Raw genomic sequence first — 18,021 nt, 5'->3', positions numbered from 1 at the left:
AGAGTATTCAGATTCAAAGAAAGAAGTGAAGAAAATAGAAGATCATCATCATCATCATCTTTATCATCAATAAAAGAGCTTTGTGACATGGAGAGTATAACGTATTACAAGACGCAAAAAAGGACTCATCAAAGAAGAAGAAGGTCATCAAAGAAGGAAGGACAAGAGGATAGACAAAAGGCAGTAACGAATCAACACGTTCATCATCCTGATTACGACCAGATGAAAAATCAGATTAAGGCCGTGAAGGCAAAAGAAGAGGAAGAACTACAAAGACTAGTTCAACCAAAGCTTCCTGATGAAGACCAGATGGTAAATCAGATTAAGGCCGTGAAGGCAAAAGAAGAAGAACAACGAAGATTAGCTACTCGACACGTTCATCCTAAGCTTCCTGATTATGACCAACTTGTAACATATTTTACAGACCTTAAAAAATAAGATTGCATGCGTTGTTAACAATTACGTCATACTCGAATTGTCATGAGTTTTGATTGGTTTTTGTAAAGATGTTCACATACTTATATAATACTTCTTAACTTGAGTTCGTTTTTTACTTGATTTTCTCAATACATACACCACGAACTATACTTTCCAACACTCAAACACTTTGAGTCCCGCAATATAATTATAGATTTGTCATCCAAGACAATAACTCCATCCATATTTGTTTATTGAATAGGCATTTGCAGTAGCTGTCTTCAGTCTTCTATTGTCAATTTACCAACACACAAACCAAAAAAAGGAAACAAAAAAAAAAACATCAAAAGTCAATACAATGCCGTCAGCAGCGACTTCAGCTCCGTCGACTACTCCGCCACCACCACCAAACTTTTGGGGAGACATGCCGGAGGAAGAATACAATGTTAATGTTGTCCTTATCACAAAAATTGAAGAATCTAAGATGTTTAATTTATATGTCTTTTGTCTGATTTCCGACTATATTGTTGTCCTAGAAACTATTAGGAACACGTCCATGTTCCCACGTTTCTACGTTTTCCTTCTCTAAATTTCTCTATGTTTTCTAAATATGCATTTTCTTTCCATTTAGTACAGAAGATGTCCAACGGTAGGATTATATATATCCTTCAAACAGCTATATGGCCCATCTGATCACCTCATATCAATGTTCCGTGTCGTTTAAATATTGCATTAACCCTAGTTAAACCATTTCTTTCTGTCCATATATCAAATCCTCTGCTTTTGGAACAGAGAACAATCCAGCTGAGAATCTCGTATTCATCCCACTCCTCCTTATCACTCGGTGAATACAACCAACTCCCACTATAAGCCTTGACTTATATAAGCCTGTTGATTAAGAGTGGGAGTAACTAGTAAGAGTAAGAGTGGTTTCCAAACTCATTATTGTTGTCTCTCAAAATCTGTTCTCTTTGTGCTCATATCTAAGCTTTTGAAGGCTACTAAGGTTAGATCTTAAGCATTGTTAGTTAGTATTTAGTAATACCATATATTCAAAGTCTTTATTCTATATTTATTTTCGGAAACACTTGTACAACTAATACAGAAAGAACATAATTTGGCAGTCTTGTTATAAATTTGTTACGTTTGTATTATTGAACGACCATTATTTGCATGCATTATGCATTGTCTATAGTACAAATTACACTGTATAATACACATAGTATAAAGTATATACTATACTGTATAATAATTAATACATAAACTCATACAATATAAATTTTATATTTTGCTCATAGGAGTTATTAAATACCATGAACAACACAAAAGAGAGAGAGTAGAAACAAATCTGAATGCATGCAGAACCAGAGCCGGTCCTAGGTATTTAGATTTTAGAGGCCTAAAGCAATTTAAAACATGTGAATTTGATATTTTAATAATTTTTAGTTAATATACTAAATTTAACTAAAATATTTCTTGTATTGCTATAGATTGATATACTTTTCAAAAAAAAAAATAACTTTTTTTAGTTTTTTTATAAAATCAAATAACATCAAAATCATAGAACTGAGAAAAATGGTAGTTACATATTTGAAAGAGAAGAGGAAACACTATAATTTATCATAAAAGTTGGCAAAAAAATTTATGATAAGCAAAAAAAATGGACTTAAAAAAAAAATTTGACAAAAAAAAATACCTGTATTTATAAAAGAAAACAGGAAAGCCAAAAGAGGAGGAAAGAAAGCAAAAAAGAAAAAAAATAAAACTGTATATTGGTCCATTGCATACGTAGAGTGAGACAGATATATGTAAATGAGTTATATTATTATAACAATTACAATAATATAGCTTGCATATATAATAGTGTTTTTTTTTTTGAACAAACACATAGAATAGTGTAACTGTATATTTTTCTTCTAAATTGTTTTTATTTTTGTGGCCTAAAGCAGGTGCTTTGCTCGCCTTATGGGTTGGCCGGCACTGTGCAAAACCATAAAACATTTTGCCTAGTGTCCATCAGTTATTGGCTCTTTTCGTAAAAACAATACTGAGCTAATGTTTGCATCACTTAAATAAGGTATTAGAAGTTCAGAACATTGTAATCTACTTCATAAGGAAAAATTTCTTTTGTTTTTTTCAAAATACAAAAAAAGATTTAGAGTTTTTTTTTTTTGTCTTTTTCAAAATTTCCTGAATAAGGATTTTGTGAGCTTATCATAACATGTGGATAGATTACTTTACATGCACATAAGTGACGATGTGTTAGTTGGGAAACAACTCAGAAGCAAAATCAAACAAATTTTTTTGATATATCCTCAAAGCTCATAGTAAATCCTGAGAGCAGAAAACATGCTCCCCATCCAACAGTATATACCTATAGACATTTGTGGCATAACCAAACATGGTAGAAATCACTGTGTGTTTAAAAGGAAGCTTATTTTAAACCTTATTTGAAAATAAGAACAAGTGCTAAGTATAATAGTCATAGATTACAATACAAGTTTGCCACAATATAATTAGAACATTTTGCCTTGATGGTCGACTTGGACACATGGGTTTCCTTTGTGGCATTAAAAGATCAATCCTTTGTCTACGTCTATTTTTATGGGAATGGGGTTTAATAAGAACAAGTGCCTAGTATAATACGCATAGATTACATTACACGTATGCCACAATTTGATACAATTTCAAACATTTTGCCATGATACTATATATACTTGGGCATATGGGTTTCTTCGGTGGCATAAAAGTTAATCATAACCATCAACTGTCTCTTCGGTGGCATACAAGCAGAGAGAGAGAGACTAGAAAGAAATCAGATAGAACATTCAGATTCATATACAGATTGAGAGTACGAAATTAGGACCAACTGTCTCCTCGTTAAATACAACATTATGCTTTGAGATAACTTCACATCCCAAAGAAATCCAAAAGTTTATGTACAAAATTACATAAGTGAATGAATGTTTTATTCTATCATAAAAAGGTTCATAGATTTCATCTTTGCAAAATTCACTACAAGTGAAGCGTGGATGATCTTTGCGAAATAACCAAGAATGGTTTATGCTTTCAGCGAAATATTTGCTGAATGTAAGAACAGAGCAATAGGAATGGTTATGCTTCAAATATTGAGAGGCTTTTACAAGTGAGGATGCTCGGCGTCAACCATTTGTTCTGTGCATTTATCAAATCCTCTGTTTTTGGAACAGAGAACAATCCGGCTGAGAATCTCGTGTTCATTCCATTCCTCATCACTCGGTGAATACCACCAACTCCCACTAGAAAGTTCTCAGTTTTAGATCTTGACTTGTGAAGACAATTACCGGGAGCGAAGAGCAAGAGTGGTTTCCAAACTCATTATTGTTATCTCTCAAAACCTGTTCTCTTTGTGCTCATATCTAGCTTTTGAAGACTACAAGGGTTGGGTCTTAAGCATTGTTAATTAGTAATACCATAAATTCAGAGTCTTATTATATACTTATTTTCGGAAACACTTGTACAACTAATACAGAAAGACCATAATTTTGGCATACATTTGTTACGTTTGTATTATTGAACGAACATTATTTGCATGCACTATGCATTGTTTTGCAGTGTATTTTTATTTATAAATTATAATATGAACCCTCTAAATTTTGTATTTAGATTTTGACCCCTACAAATTTTGCATTTTTACCACTTTGAGACTTAATTTTTACCCCCATTAAAAATAAAATTTCAATTTAAACCCTTAAATTTGCATTTTTATCCCTTTTAAAAAAAACATTTCATTTAGACCCCTCTAAAATTTTTATCTGGCTCTGCTATATATATATATATGAAGTTTAGAACAAGTCTATAGTACAAAACTACAAATTAGTGAATTACACTGTATAATACACATAATTTAAACTAAACTGTATAATAATTAGTACATAAACTCATATAATATAAATTTTATATTTTGCTCATAGGAGTTATTAAATACCATGAACAACACAAAACAGAGAGAGTAGAAACAAATCAGAATGCATGCAGAACCATAAAACATTTTGTTTAGTGTCCATCAGTTATTGGCTCTTTCGGTAAAAACAATACTGAGATAACGTTTGCATCACTTAAATAAGACATTAGAAGTTCAGAACATAGTAATCTACTTCATAAAGAACATTATTACATGTGATCTCAAATTTAATTACCTTCACAGTGAATTTAATTTTTATTATTATGATGGAGATATATTTACATGGAAACCAGGAAACAGCAAATCAAACAACTTTATTCTTATTCTTATTCTTTTATTTGGGGAAAGACGTTATTTTTTTGTATCCTCTGAGGCCACAATAAGTCCTAAGAGCACATAGATCTCTCCTTCCAGGCCCCTCAGTAGTATATTGGAAGTATCCTTCAAAATCAACAGGCTTATACAAGCGAGGATGCTCAGCGTCAACCATTTCTTGCGCAGCATATATCAAATCCTTTGTTTGCGGAACAGAGAACAATCCAGCCGAGAATCTCGTGTTCGTTCCCATCCTCATTACTCAGTGAACACCGGTACGCACCCGACCATTCAAGAGTACCTGAAAACATGTTTTACACTGTAAACATGATATAAATTACTCTACGTTAATTTAATAAAAGCCTGGCTTAAACTTACGTGCAGCATGGCTCCGCCAAGAACGATCGATGAATAAATACTCTTGAGAAGGATTGGCTTTGATCCAATGCTTATCGTCTTTAGTTTTCACCTCGATTCCATCTTTTACATCGTTCTGGCACAGTATGAGCTTACATCGTTCTGCATGTTCCTGTCTGTATGAGCCTCCATGCCTAACTCCTCCTCTGTTTCTTCAACTCCTTGGTATTTCATCAGCCGCACGAGACATTTCGTCGACTTCAGATGTTCGTCTATGTAGTTTTCGTCGAGCCCGAAACTCTCCATTATCATTCTTCGTGTCATGAAGTCCAGTTCTGATACTTTTTCCGCCAATGACATAACCGCCTCGCAGCGGAAACAGAGCAATTTTAGGGTTTTTATATGTATTTCAAATCCGGATTTTATACAACCACAATGAAAAACCTGAAACTGGTGTTGCCTTGGGGCCAAAGCTTATGAGTGAAGGCACTGACTTTATCAACATCTTCTGCAAAATCGACGCCTATGACTTCGAACAAAGGTAATGTAGGAATCTGACCAACATATCCTCTGTATTTTCTCTTTGACCCAACTCTCTGTTTGGTTTCTAAAGGTAGTTGGAAGACCTCGTCAGAAGCATCGAAAAATGCCTTTCGAAGTTCGACAGGGACTTTATCAAACAAGGCCTCGAAGCATCCGTACTCTTCTAGAGCTTTCCGGACATTGCCTCTCACCGAGTCCCATTCGACAGTCCCGGGTTTTGGGTCTCGAAAATCGATGATCGGGAGCTGAAGAGCAAGAGTGGTTTCCAAACTCACCATTTTCTCTTTTTAACAAACTTGTCTTGTTTTTAGATGTCTCTTTATGTGTTCTTATATAAGCTTTCTAAGACCAATAGAGTTTTATATTTTTCAAAAATATTATCATAATTCCAAGATCATCATATATTTTTATGGAGGGAAAAAAAGCCAAAAAATACTCCATCTATTTTCTATTTGGACATTTAATATCTTGTCTTATTAGGTTGGAAGAAAAATACATCATCTAATTTTCATTGGTTTAAAAATACTTGATGTTGAAATTTTTGCTAGATTCGAACCCGTGACTTAACCGTTGTTAACGGACGTTACAGATCATTTAACGGCTGTTAAAGTCTAACCACGTATCCCTGTTTTAGAAATCGCTAGGCGCTAGTCGGGCGGTCGGGGTGGACCTAGCGCCTAGGGAGAAAATCGGAGATTAAACGGGGATTAATCGGGGACTAGTTTTTGGATTATTTTATTAAATTAATAGTAAATAAAAAATATATAGTACTAAAAATATATGTATAATTATGTTTATGTGAAAAAAAAAAAATATCAAATAAAATATAAAGGTATAGTATTGTCTTTAAAATTACTGTAAAAACATAAAAACGTAATATTAAGAAAAAAAATTATGATTTTAATTAAAAGTTTGTACATTAGTTATTGTAAAACATCATAAACTCTTAATTTAAATGTCTAAATAACAAAAATATATATTTGATTTATATTTGGCTCCAAAAATAATCGGTATATACAAAATTATGCGGGAATTAATCAGATTAGACAGTATAATCGGATAATCGATGCTAGGCGGGGATTAGTCATTAATCGAGGCGGAGAGGGCGGACATAGCGATTTTACGGGGCGTAATCGGTGCTAGGCGGAGATTTTTAAAACAGGGCCACCTATGTGTACGTACGATAAAGTGGCGTTTAACACTCTCCTTCATGTAGATCATTTTATTAATTTAGAATCAACTGTCTTCAATGTTTAAATTTATACCTCTCTATTACAAAGATTTTATAAAGTACTTTATATGTGTGTATTTTGATATGATCTACAGACATATACGGGTGTGCATGTAAACTAATCAGATTTTAGTACCTTTTCATCCACGATAATAACTTCAATATGCCGAGATTTATTCCAGGATTATCTTTGACATGACTTCGCAACTTCGGGATAAAAGAGCTCTTCATCTTCCATTCCTTTTTCGATAGAATCAGTTAGGAACTTGACTATAATCCAATCACATCTTCATTTTGTTTCCAGCAAAGAGGATCACATATATTTTAGGTAGAAAAGTATAGAGCCGATGGAACTGAGATGAAAAAAAAAATCTAATTAAACGTTTATATATCCATGAATCGAATAAAAGTGATGCAATAGATGCAAGGGAGAGAAATAAAGATAAATTACAGTTTCACTTGAGTTTTATAATAGAGGAAGTAGGGGAACTATTTTAAGAATCGTGGTAGTTTTTTTTTTGGTCAAAAGAATCGTGGTAGTTTTGGATGAGAAAAATTGGGGATTTTTAAATTGAAAATTTTGTGCTTTTAATTACTTTTACGTTTATTTTATTCAGTTTTTACATATTTGCTTTTATTTTTTAATTTGTTTTTTTTTTGTTTTTTTTGAGTGAATTGTCAAATGTCACAATTTAATTGCACAAGTGACTTGTGTTTTATAGGATATAATTAGATAAATAGTGATTTATAGAAGGAATATACTGTGTGTGTTTTTTTGATTTACAGATAGTAGTATTTTTATTATTTTAAAATTTTTTAAAATAGGGTGATTTACTCAAATGTTATCCAAATTAGGTAATATTACCAGAATCCAAAAAAAAAGATTTTATTACTAGAATATTTTGGGTATTTTCAAAATACCCAGCGTGCCCTTGTTTTATGTTACCAGAAAAAACGTTATTACAAAAATGTCATTGCCACGTCAGACGCCACGTCAGAAATCGCTGACGTGTAACCATAACTCATTCGTAACGCGTTACAGATGAATGTTGCGGTTGAGTTATAGGTATGTTGCGGATGAGTTATGTAAAAAAACATTTGAGTAAGAGCGGACGATTGACTTATAGCATAACTCAACCAAGCATTACGGTTGACTTATTAAAATCTGGTTGAGATATGCTATAACTCAACCGTCCTTACGGTTGAGTTTTCACCCGATGGTTGAGTTGTCAAAATTTTGACTGAGTTATCAATACGACACGGCTGAATTACCATTTTCCGACTGGTTGAGTTATGAAAAACGGCTGACTTATGAGCAACTGTTACGGTTGAGTTATTATACAACTCAACCCTGATAGGTTGACTTATCGTACAACTCAACCGTTATAGGTTGACTTATCATACAACTCAACAATTTGACGGTTGACTTAGTAGCAAAAAATTAATTACTAGAATGTTATTCAGTTATAGCTGACTTATATTTTTCAAAAATATTATCATAATTCCAAGATCATTATATATTAATCGGGGACTAGTTTTTGGATTATTTTATTAAATTAATAGTAAATTAAAAATATATAGTACTAAATATATGTATAATTATGTTTATGTGAAAAGAAAAATATCAAATAAAATATAAAGGTATAGTATTATCTTTAAAATTACGGTAAAAACATAAAAACGTAATATTAAGAAAAACAATTATGATTTTAATTAAAAGTTTGTACATTAGTTATTGTAAAACATCATAAACTCTTAATTTAAATGTCTAAATAACAAAAATATATATATTTGATTTATATTTGGCTCCAAAAATAATCGGTATATACAAAATTATGCGGGAATTAATCAGATTAGACGGTATAATCGGATAATCGATGCTAGACGGGGATAAGTCATTAATCGAGGCGGAGAGGGCGGGCCTAGCGATTTTACGGGGTGTAATCGGTGCTAGGCGGGAATTTTTAAAACAGGGTCACGTATGTATACATACGATAAAGTGGCGTTTAACACTCTCCTTCATGTAGATCATTTTATTAATTTAGAATCAACTGTCTTCAATGTTTAAATTTATACCTCTCTATTACAAATTTTTAAGGGAAAACGTCCTATTTCCCCCTCGGAACTATCATATCGTATTAAATCCACACCGAACTTTGACCTTGTTCTATAGCTCCTTCGAGCTTAAGTCGTCCACCTATTTCTACCCGAATTCGTAATTCTATTGCTATTTCTCCAATTTTTTTGGTTTAAACGGTTTACTAACAAACCGACACAAATCTGGTATGTAACCAATTTTTCAAACCAGACAACATTAAAAATTTGACCCGACCCGTAAACAATATGTCTAACATATTTTTCTTCACCCGGTTTTTGAAACTAAAAAAAAATTACTATTTTGTGAATTTTGATTTCAAAATTACAAAAGTACATTGGAAAATCATTGCAATTAACCAAAAATCATTTCAATTGAGATTTGATAATCTGTCGATAAGGATGAACCAATCTAGTGTCGTCGATGTTACCCACGTCTTTCGTTTTCAGATTTTTTTTTTCTGGGCAAATTTTAAGATTTTTGTTCATCGGTCAATTTTCATAGCAATTTGAATCATCTCTTTGATTCCTTGATTCCATTCTACGCCGTGAATCACTTCCATGACCATTCCTTATCCATCCATTACACACCTAAAGAAATCAAGACTCATGATTTTGACCTAATTCCATAAAACAATCGAAACTACATTAAAAAAAAACCCAGACCTGGTCATCATTATTATCATCGTCATTGTCGTGAAGACAAGAAGAGTGAAGACCACACAAAGACTCTTTGATCTTCTCCGCTTCACCACCACTAGAAGACGACAGAGGAGATTAAGCCACATCGATATCATCATCTCCTCTCACCACAGACGAGCCACAACATGATTTGCTCCGCCCAGATCCCATCTTCTTCTCAAAACAGCAAACTTTATGCTAAAATCACATCATTGCCAATTTGCCACAAGACCCAAAAGTTTTTCCCCAGTCTTCTTCTATCTAATAACCCACATAATCGAAATCCTCAATTCAAAATCCAAAGGATTAGTCTACCTTGGCTGACGAGAGATTAATGAGTTTTATGCAAAGGTTTCTCAATTGTTTTTAAGCTTTATTTTTTTGTGGTTAAATTTTCAGCTTTCTTCATCCGGTTTGATGGGTTTAATTTTAAAATCGGGTTGAAATAAGATTTAATCCGGTTAATAGGATTTATTAGTTAGTTAAGCAAATATTAAACCAATTATAAACCGTATAAACCAAATTTATGGAGAATTAGATGAGAAGTTTTAATCCGAAGAGAAAATAGCAATAGAACTATGGATTCGGGTAGAAATAGGTGGACGACTTAAGTTCGAAGGAGCTATAGAACGAGGTCAAAGTTCGGTGTGGATCTAATACGATATGATAGTTCCGAGGGAGAAATAGGACGTTTTCCCAATATTTTATAAAGTACATTATTTGCATGCACTATGCATTGTTTTGCAGTGTATATTTATTTATAAATTATAATATGAACCCTCTAAATTTTGTATTTTGACCCTTACAAATTTTGTATTTAGATTTTGACCCCTACAAATTTTGCATTTTTACCACTTTGAGACTAAATTTTTATTTTGATCCTCTGAAAATTTCATTTTACCCCCATTAAAAATAAAATTTCAATTTAAACCCTTAATTTTTGCATTTGTATCCCTTTAAAAAAAAAATTATTTAGACCCCTCTAAATTTTTTATCTGGCTCTGCTATATATATATATGAAGTTTAGAACAAGTTTATAGTACAAAAAAAAAGTCTATAGTACAAATTAGTGAATTACACTGTATAATACACATAATATAAACTAAACTGTATAATAATTAATACATAAACTCATACAATATAAATTTTGTATTTTGCTCATAGGAGTTATTAAATTCCATGAACAACACAGAAGAGAGAGAGTAGAAACAAATCAGAACCATTAAACATTTTGCTTAGTGTCCATCAGTTATTGGCTCTTTGGGTAAAAACAATACTGAGATAAAGTTTGCATCACTTAAATAAGACATTAGAAGTTCAGAACATAGTAATCTACTTCATAAAGAACATTATTGCATGTGATCTCAAATTTAATTATCTTCACAGTGAATTTTATATTTATTATTATGATGGAGATATATTTACATGGAAACTAGGAAACAGCAAATCAAACAAGTTTTTTTTCTTTTTTTGGTCAACAAACACTCCATTAAATAAGTTACAAAGTTTGGATACTCTCTTTTAGAGAGAGCATGATACAACCATCTAACTTACATAGGAGGAAACAGAACCATTGTATGATGCTTAAACAAGTGCACAATACCCGGATCAAACTACAACAAAAGAAATAACAAGCAAGAAAGCTAATAGAGATAGGCCACGTGAAGTGACGAGAGGCTGACCAAGACCGAATCATTGGCCGTAAAACGACAAATTGCCACAATGGAATACAAAGATTCCGACGGGTTTTTAAAAACCTAACTCACACTAAAGATGACGAATCTTCAGCTCCCTGAATAGGGAGGCAGCATGTAGGTTGGGAACGGATTCCCAAAAGTCGAATGTCAAAGAAATGGTCCAAGATAAAACCACCTTGCCACACCACAATGAAAAATCTAAACCAAGTGGATAACAGAGAACAAAGAACAAGGCGAAACTGTGTAGTCAAGGGACTGGAGATGCAATCTCCGCATATTATCGCCAGCCGAGTGACCCGAGAAGCAACCGGCATGAACGGAGGAGGTGGAGGGAAGTGAGCCACTAATATGGCAAAGTCGAACTTCCCGAGCAAGACGAGAGATGAAACCTAATGAGTACAAACAACAAATCATCACAACTCGATGAGAAGTAATTTTTGTTTCTATTGTCTCTTTCGGAGGCTTATCTTCGAATATGTTAATGCGTGACCATGATAATAATTTTCTTATTCGATGGACACAACATTCTCTCTTTTTTGAGGTGTATAAGAGGAAAGTGCTCTCCACTAAGGAGGAGTTAGGCATCTCAATCCATAAAAGGAATTGGATTTTTAAGTTGGGCCTTAAATCTAAATTTCTTATAGAATTAATAAGAATACATAACCAAAAACTGATGGACCTAGCCTCGGCTGATCTTAATATGATTGACAAAAATGGCTTTAAGCTCAAAACATATGCTAGTCCAGTTGAGAAATTCTTGGGCTTGGCCCAGAAGCGATTTAATAATTGCAACCCTAATCCATAGGTTTGATGACCTAGATTGACGTCACAACAACGACGGTCCGCTGAGGCGAGGTTGGCGGTTAAACACATGCGTCGGAGGCCAGGTCTAACACAACCGCCGCTTATTATATCTATATCTTTGATGCATAGATGAGACAATGTTAACGGCAAAAACAACTTGCAGTTAGACATGGACGTCACCGGTTACGGCGACACCGGAACTGGAAGACCCGAACAAGGGGCTCTAGAGCAGACAACATATCAAAGATCCATTCCCTCAAGATTTCTCACATCTAGATCGAAGGATATCGGAGGAGGGATGGGGCAGATCTCTCCGGCAACCAGGGAAAGCGGAGGAAGGAGGGGAGAGATAGCTGACGCGGAAAGATACAGATCGCCGGCCACCAGATCTAGAATTCCTAGCACTTCCTCATCGAAAAACGAATATAAACCGACAAATCTCACAGCAACAGAGATCGAAATATGGGTTTGGTCCTTATGGAAAACGATATAACATCCATCGTCTAAGCTCGATCCCCGTCTAAGGGAATCGAAAGCAGCAAGATCTTCTGCAGGTCCATGAGAAAAGGCTCTTCGGCTAAACGCCGAGACACACTCTTGACCCCCGCAGATCGGAGTAGCAGCTAATGGGGTTAGCGAATAGAGTAGTCGAGTTAACCGGAAACTCAGAACCAGAGAATTCTGTTTGGGATTTGAGGCGGTGAGAGATTCTACAGACGGTTGTTGTAGATGGATGTCTACAAGGTCTCCGCCCACCAGATCTGGACAACGAGATAAAGCATGGTGGTCGGGAAAAGAACTTTGGTTATAAACCGAGAAGGAAACAGCTCCAAAAGAGAGTAGTAAGTCGTGGAAGTGCAAGCCAGAGCATAGATGTCTAGACAACGAGGAGACCGAAAACATCAAAGAAACGGAGGGTAAGCAGAGAGAAGGAGACTTTTTCCGACGCCGACGAGCAAAAGCTCTACCGGCGTCGGAGAAAAAAAAGTCTTGGTTGTCTTGATATTAGTGCCCGAGAGTGTTAACTAGGAGAGTTAACTAGGCTCCTTTTTATTCTTATTCTTATTCTTATTCTTATTCTTTTATTTGGGGAAAGACGTTATTTTTTGTATCCACAGAGGCCACAATAACTCCTAAGAGCCCATAGATCTCTCCTTCCAGGCCCCTCAGTAGTATATTGGAAGTATCCTTCAAAATCAATTGGCTTATACAAGTGAGGATGCTCAGCGTCAACCATTTCTTGCGGAGCATATATCAAATCCTCTGTTTTCGGAAAAGAGAACAATCCAGCCGAGAACCTCGTGTTCGTTCCCATCCTCATTACTTGGTGAACACCGGTACGCACCCGACCATTCAAGAGTACCTGAAAACATGTTTTACACTGTAAACATCATAGAAATTACTCTACGTTAATTTAATAAAAGCCTGGCTTAAACTTACGTGCAGCATGGCTCCGTCAAGAACGATGAATGAAGAATCTTGAGAAGGATTGGCTTTGATCCAATGCTTATCGTCTATAGTTTTCACTTTGATTCCGTCTTTTACATTGTTCTGGCACAGTATGGTGAGCATGTTCCTGTCTGTATGAGCGTCCATGCCTAACTCCTCCTTTGTTTCTTCAACTCCTTGGTATTTCATCAGCCGCACGAGACATTTCATCGACTTCAAATGTTCGTCTATGTAGTTTTCGTCGAGCCAAAAACTCTCCATTATCATTCTTCGTGTCATGAAGTCCAGTACTGATACTTTTTCAGCGAATGACATAACCGCCTCACTGCAGAAACTGAGCATTTTTAAGGTTTGATGTATTTCAAATCTGATATTTTATACAACCACAATGAAAAACCTGAAACTGGTGTTGCCTTGGGGCCAAAGCTTATGAGTGAAGGCATTAACTTTATCTGCATCTTCTGCAAAATCAATGCCCATGACTTCGAAGAAACACTGCAAGAAAACATGCCGTTTGCGACTCCTATAACAGTCGCTAAGTAGTCGCAAATAAGGGTTTTGCGACTACTTAGCGACCATTTTTGGGAGTCGTTAAAAAACGGTCGCAAAATAAAATGGTCGCAACATCGTCTCTAATTTGCGACTGACTTTAGACTAGAAAATATAGTCATATATAAGCGATTGTTAAGTGACTGTAGCTGGAGTTGCACATTTCCGACTGAAATGCAACTAAGTTTACTTACGGACTGTTTTGTGACCATATTTAGAGTCCTTTAGTGGGACGATTTTGGGACTAATTACAAGAGTCCGAATTTGGAGTTTTTGTTTGTTATTTTGTTTGGTCAAAAACTGGTCACATGTTTGTTATTTGATTTTGTCACAAACTGGTCACATGTTTGATATTGGTTAATTGCCAATTTAAAAAGAAAATGATGATTAAAAATACTAATCATAGCAAAAGATTATCCTTATGATACCATAATATCATCCTAATCTTACCATAACATCATCCTAATCATACCATAATATCATCCTAATCATACCATAATATCATACAAATCATACCATACATCATCGTAAAAGAGTTTAAACACAAAAGATCATCCTAAATGAGAGGAAATACAAATCAAGTTCATTGGGTGGAAGAAGTGTTAGACAAAGGAGAATTGGCTGCTGTCGTGGCTTATGTGGTGCCTCCTCTTGTGGCGTGTGTGGCTGGTTCATGGTCAGTAGGAGAAGCCATAAACTCGGCCAACTCAGGATTTTTTTCATTCATGAAGGCGAGGAGCTTCTGGAAGCTAGCCTGAGACTTTCGATGTTCAGCATCACGGCGTGCATTTTCAGCCTCGTGTTCAGCTATCTTGCGCCGAAGTTGATCTTGAAGATCCTGAACAGTTGATGGGCTCGCATAGCTCTCCTTCCTTTTTCTGTTGTTAAGTGTCTCGACAAGAGATCCAAGGCCAAAAGGGTTGCCTTTGATATCTGTCTGAGTACACTGAAACAAAACATAACATTCAGTAAACATTCAGTTAAGAGAAAATAATCAAACTTCATTAAAAGAAAATCAAAAACATTAAGTAAAATTACCTGAAGAAAGATCTCATTCTTTTGACCAATGCTGAGAGTTTGATGACTTGAATGTTCAGGGGAATTATCTGAAGTATGGCTTCCATCCTCATTCATTTCAGACAATTTATCTTCTATGGTCTTCTCATAGGTCTCAGCAACCTGCTTCGCTTTTTGATCCACAAAAGTTCCATCAGTCCGAGTATGTGTTTTCATAAACACTTCGCTAAGTGATACATGACGTCCCAACTCTTCCTCCTACAATGATAGTCAAACAGATTAAATTCACATAAGCAGTATTAGAAAATCAGAAGTTACGTAATTGGATGGAAACCGAAGACTTGCCATTTCTTGATGAACTTGCACAAATAATTTCTGACCGGCTAAGTGGTTGTGCACTCCAAGACCTCCACGAGTAGAGTTTCTGCACTGTGAAGCATTCTCACTCTTCTCAATAGCATCGGGGGTTTCCCAATATTCCCACATCTCAGCCCATAATGTATCACAAATCCATGATGGTTGCACACCCCTCCTCTTTGCTTGACTGACGATGCCTTTCATCCGCTTCTTGGCAATCTTCAAGAAACCTTCTTTAACAAGGTCAGTAATCCCAGAATCCCACCTAAACTTCCGCTACATCACACAAACAGTTACAGTTAGCAACAATTCTAACTCATACATAGAGTAAACAATAACATGTTGTGAAAGAGTCAACATTACCGCAAACATCCTGAAGTATCTCTCTTGAATGGGTATTGGAGTCACCTTCCAACTGTAGTAAGGCCCATCAAACTTCCTCCTAAAGATTGTTGCAATCGCTCGAGACAGCCTCCCTTTGTGTCTGTTAAACCTGTTATAAAAAACAAGAATAGCAACAACTGATATTTTTTTAGACTAAAACCGATATCACAACAACAACTTATATCACAACCAACAACTTATATCACAACAAACAACTTATATCACAAACTAAAACCGATATCACAACAACAACTTATATCACAACAAACAACTTATATCACAACAAACAACTTATATCACAAACTAAAACCGATATCACAACAACAACTTATATCACAACCAACAACTTATATCACAACAAACAACTTATATCACAAACTAAAACCGATATCACAACAACAACTTATATCACAACAAACAACTTATATCACAACAAACAACTTATATCACAAACTAAAACCGATATCACAACAACAACTTATATCACAACAAACAACTTATATCACCACAACAAACCTATATCACAACAACAACTTATATCAAACCTATATCAAACTAAAACCGATATCAAACTTATATCACACAACTTACATCAAACCGATATAACTAAGATCATTTATACCATTTATATCACAATATCAAATAAGAATCACAACAACAAACTTATATCACAACCTATATAAAACTTATATCACCACAACAAACCTATATCACAACTAAAACCGATATCAAACCTATACCAAAACAAACCATAAAGAGAATTTAACTAAGAGAATTTATACCATAAAGTCTCGATTCCTGGAATAGGTTGCTCAGACAGCAGTGGTAGATACTGGCGACCTGGAAGAGGAAGCAAACGATCCAAAATCTCATTGTAGTCAACATTTGGATTATGATTTTGTTGAGGTGGATTAGGATATGGGATTCCTCCTTCGTCGCCATCTTCCTCATTACGGTTTGGTGGCGGTACAACTTTTAGAGCAGGAACAAGTGGTGGAAGAGTAGGAGAACGTGGCTGTGTCCTCGGCGGTGACTGCGAAGGAAGGATTCGACGCGAATGGGTCCCGGAATGGTTCCCAGACTGTGTCCTCGGCGGAAACTGCGAAGGACGACTTTGATGCGAATTGGTCCCAGAATGTGTTGCCGATGGGTTGGACGAGTGAGAAGAAGTTCCGGGAGCACTGACACCTCTGGTGGTGTTTCTCCCATTGTATGTCCTTACACCCGACGCAGTCTTGCCTCCACGACCACGAGATCTACTACCGGTGAGAACCATTAGATCGACGAATGAGAAGAGAAAAATTTGAGAGAGAAATCGGAAAATCTCCCTTTGAGAGAGGATAGAGTGTTAAACCAAGATCGAGAGCGGCTAATAATAAACGAAGAGAAGTCGTTTGTGTTTACCTAGTTATTAACGAAAAGAGTAGCAAATTAGTCGCAAAGGAGTCACAAAGTAAATTAACCTAGTTATTAATCAAAAGAGTAGCATATTAGTCGCAAAGTAGTCGTAGATTAAATTAACCTAGTTATTAACGAAACAGGTATCTAATTGGTAGCAAAAGATTGACCATTTTACGACTACCATATATACGTCACAAAATAAAAAATCTTGAATTCTACACATTATGAACAAAACTGTTGATATAAATCACTAAATAGAACTCATATTAGTAGTATAAAGTACATGTAATAGTAAGATTTAGTAAAACAATGTTTACTTCACTTAGTTTTGAATTTTTCTTCATTGCAACACATTCTCATATAGTAGAACATGTAACATTTGAGATAAATTTTCAACTTATTGATGTTTAGTTTATAGTCATGGAAATTTAATACTTTGAGAAAGTTAATATTGATAAGGTGAGCAAAACAAAGCATAAACTTCAACCTAAACATGTAGATGAATCTCAAATGTGAAATTTCAAAATAAAAAATAAAGAGAGTGGCTAAACAGTCTTAAAAGAGTAGCTAAATCAGGTGTTAGTCGCAAAGTCTTCAGATATTAGTCACAATATAGTCGCAAAGGAAGTCTCAAAGTAGTAGAAAACGAGTGACAAAAGTCTTCAGTCGTAACATCGTGGCAAAATAGTCGCAATGTGTGACTATTTTAAGACTACCTTATTAAAGTCACAAAATAAAAATCTTGAATTCTACACATTATGAACAATATAAATCACTAAGGA

General features: G+C 35.0%; 1 protein-coding gene and 1 pseudogene across 1 annotated transcript in view; both read right to left on the bottom strand.

Moving 5' to 3' along the window:
• Positions 4,695-5,970, bottom strand: LOC104778207 (annotated as a pseudogene).
• Positions 11,895-18,021, bottom strand: part of LOC104778206 (probable 2-oxoglutarate-dependent dioxygenase AOP1.2) — a 12,735-nt gene continuing 6,608 nt past the window's right edge. The window contains exons 2-5 of the mRNA XM_010502599.1: positions 13,929-14,024; positions 13,730-13,856; positions 13,523-13,633; positions 11,895-13,445 (exon numbers count right to left, since the gene is read on the bottom strand). Coding sequence (XP_010500901.1) covers positions 13,182-13,445; positions 13,523-13,633; positions 13,730-13,856; positions 13,929-14,024 — 598 coding nt within the window. The 3' untranslated portion in view covers positions 11,895-13,181. The remainder of the gene's footprint in view (positions 13,446-13,522; positions 13,634-13,729; positions 13,857-13,928; positions 14,025-18,021) is intronic.

Source organism: Camelina sativa, chromosome 3 (assembly GCF_000633955.1).
Source record: "Camelina sativa cultivar DH55 chromosome 3, Cs, whole genome shotgun sequence".
Taxonomy (NCBI): domain Eukaryota; kingdom Viridiplantae; phylum Streptophyta; class Magnoliopsida; order Brassicales; family Brassicaceae; genus Camelina; species Camelina sativa.
Note: the sequence above shows the minus strand (reverse complement) of the source record. Positions and strands in the feature narration are given on the sequence as shown.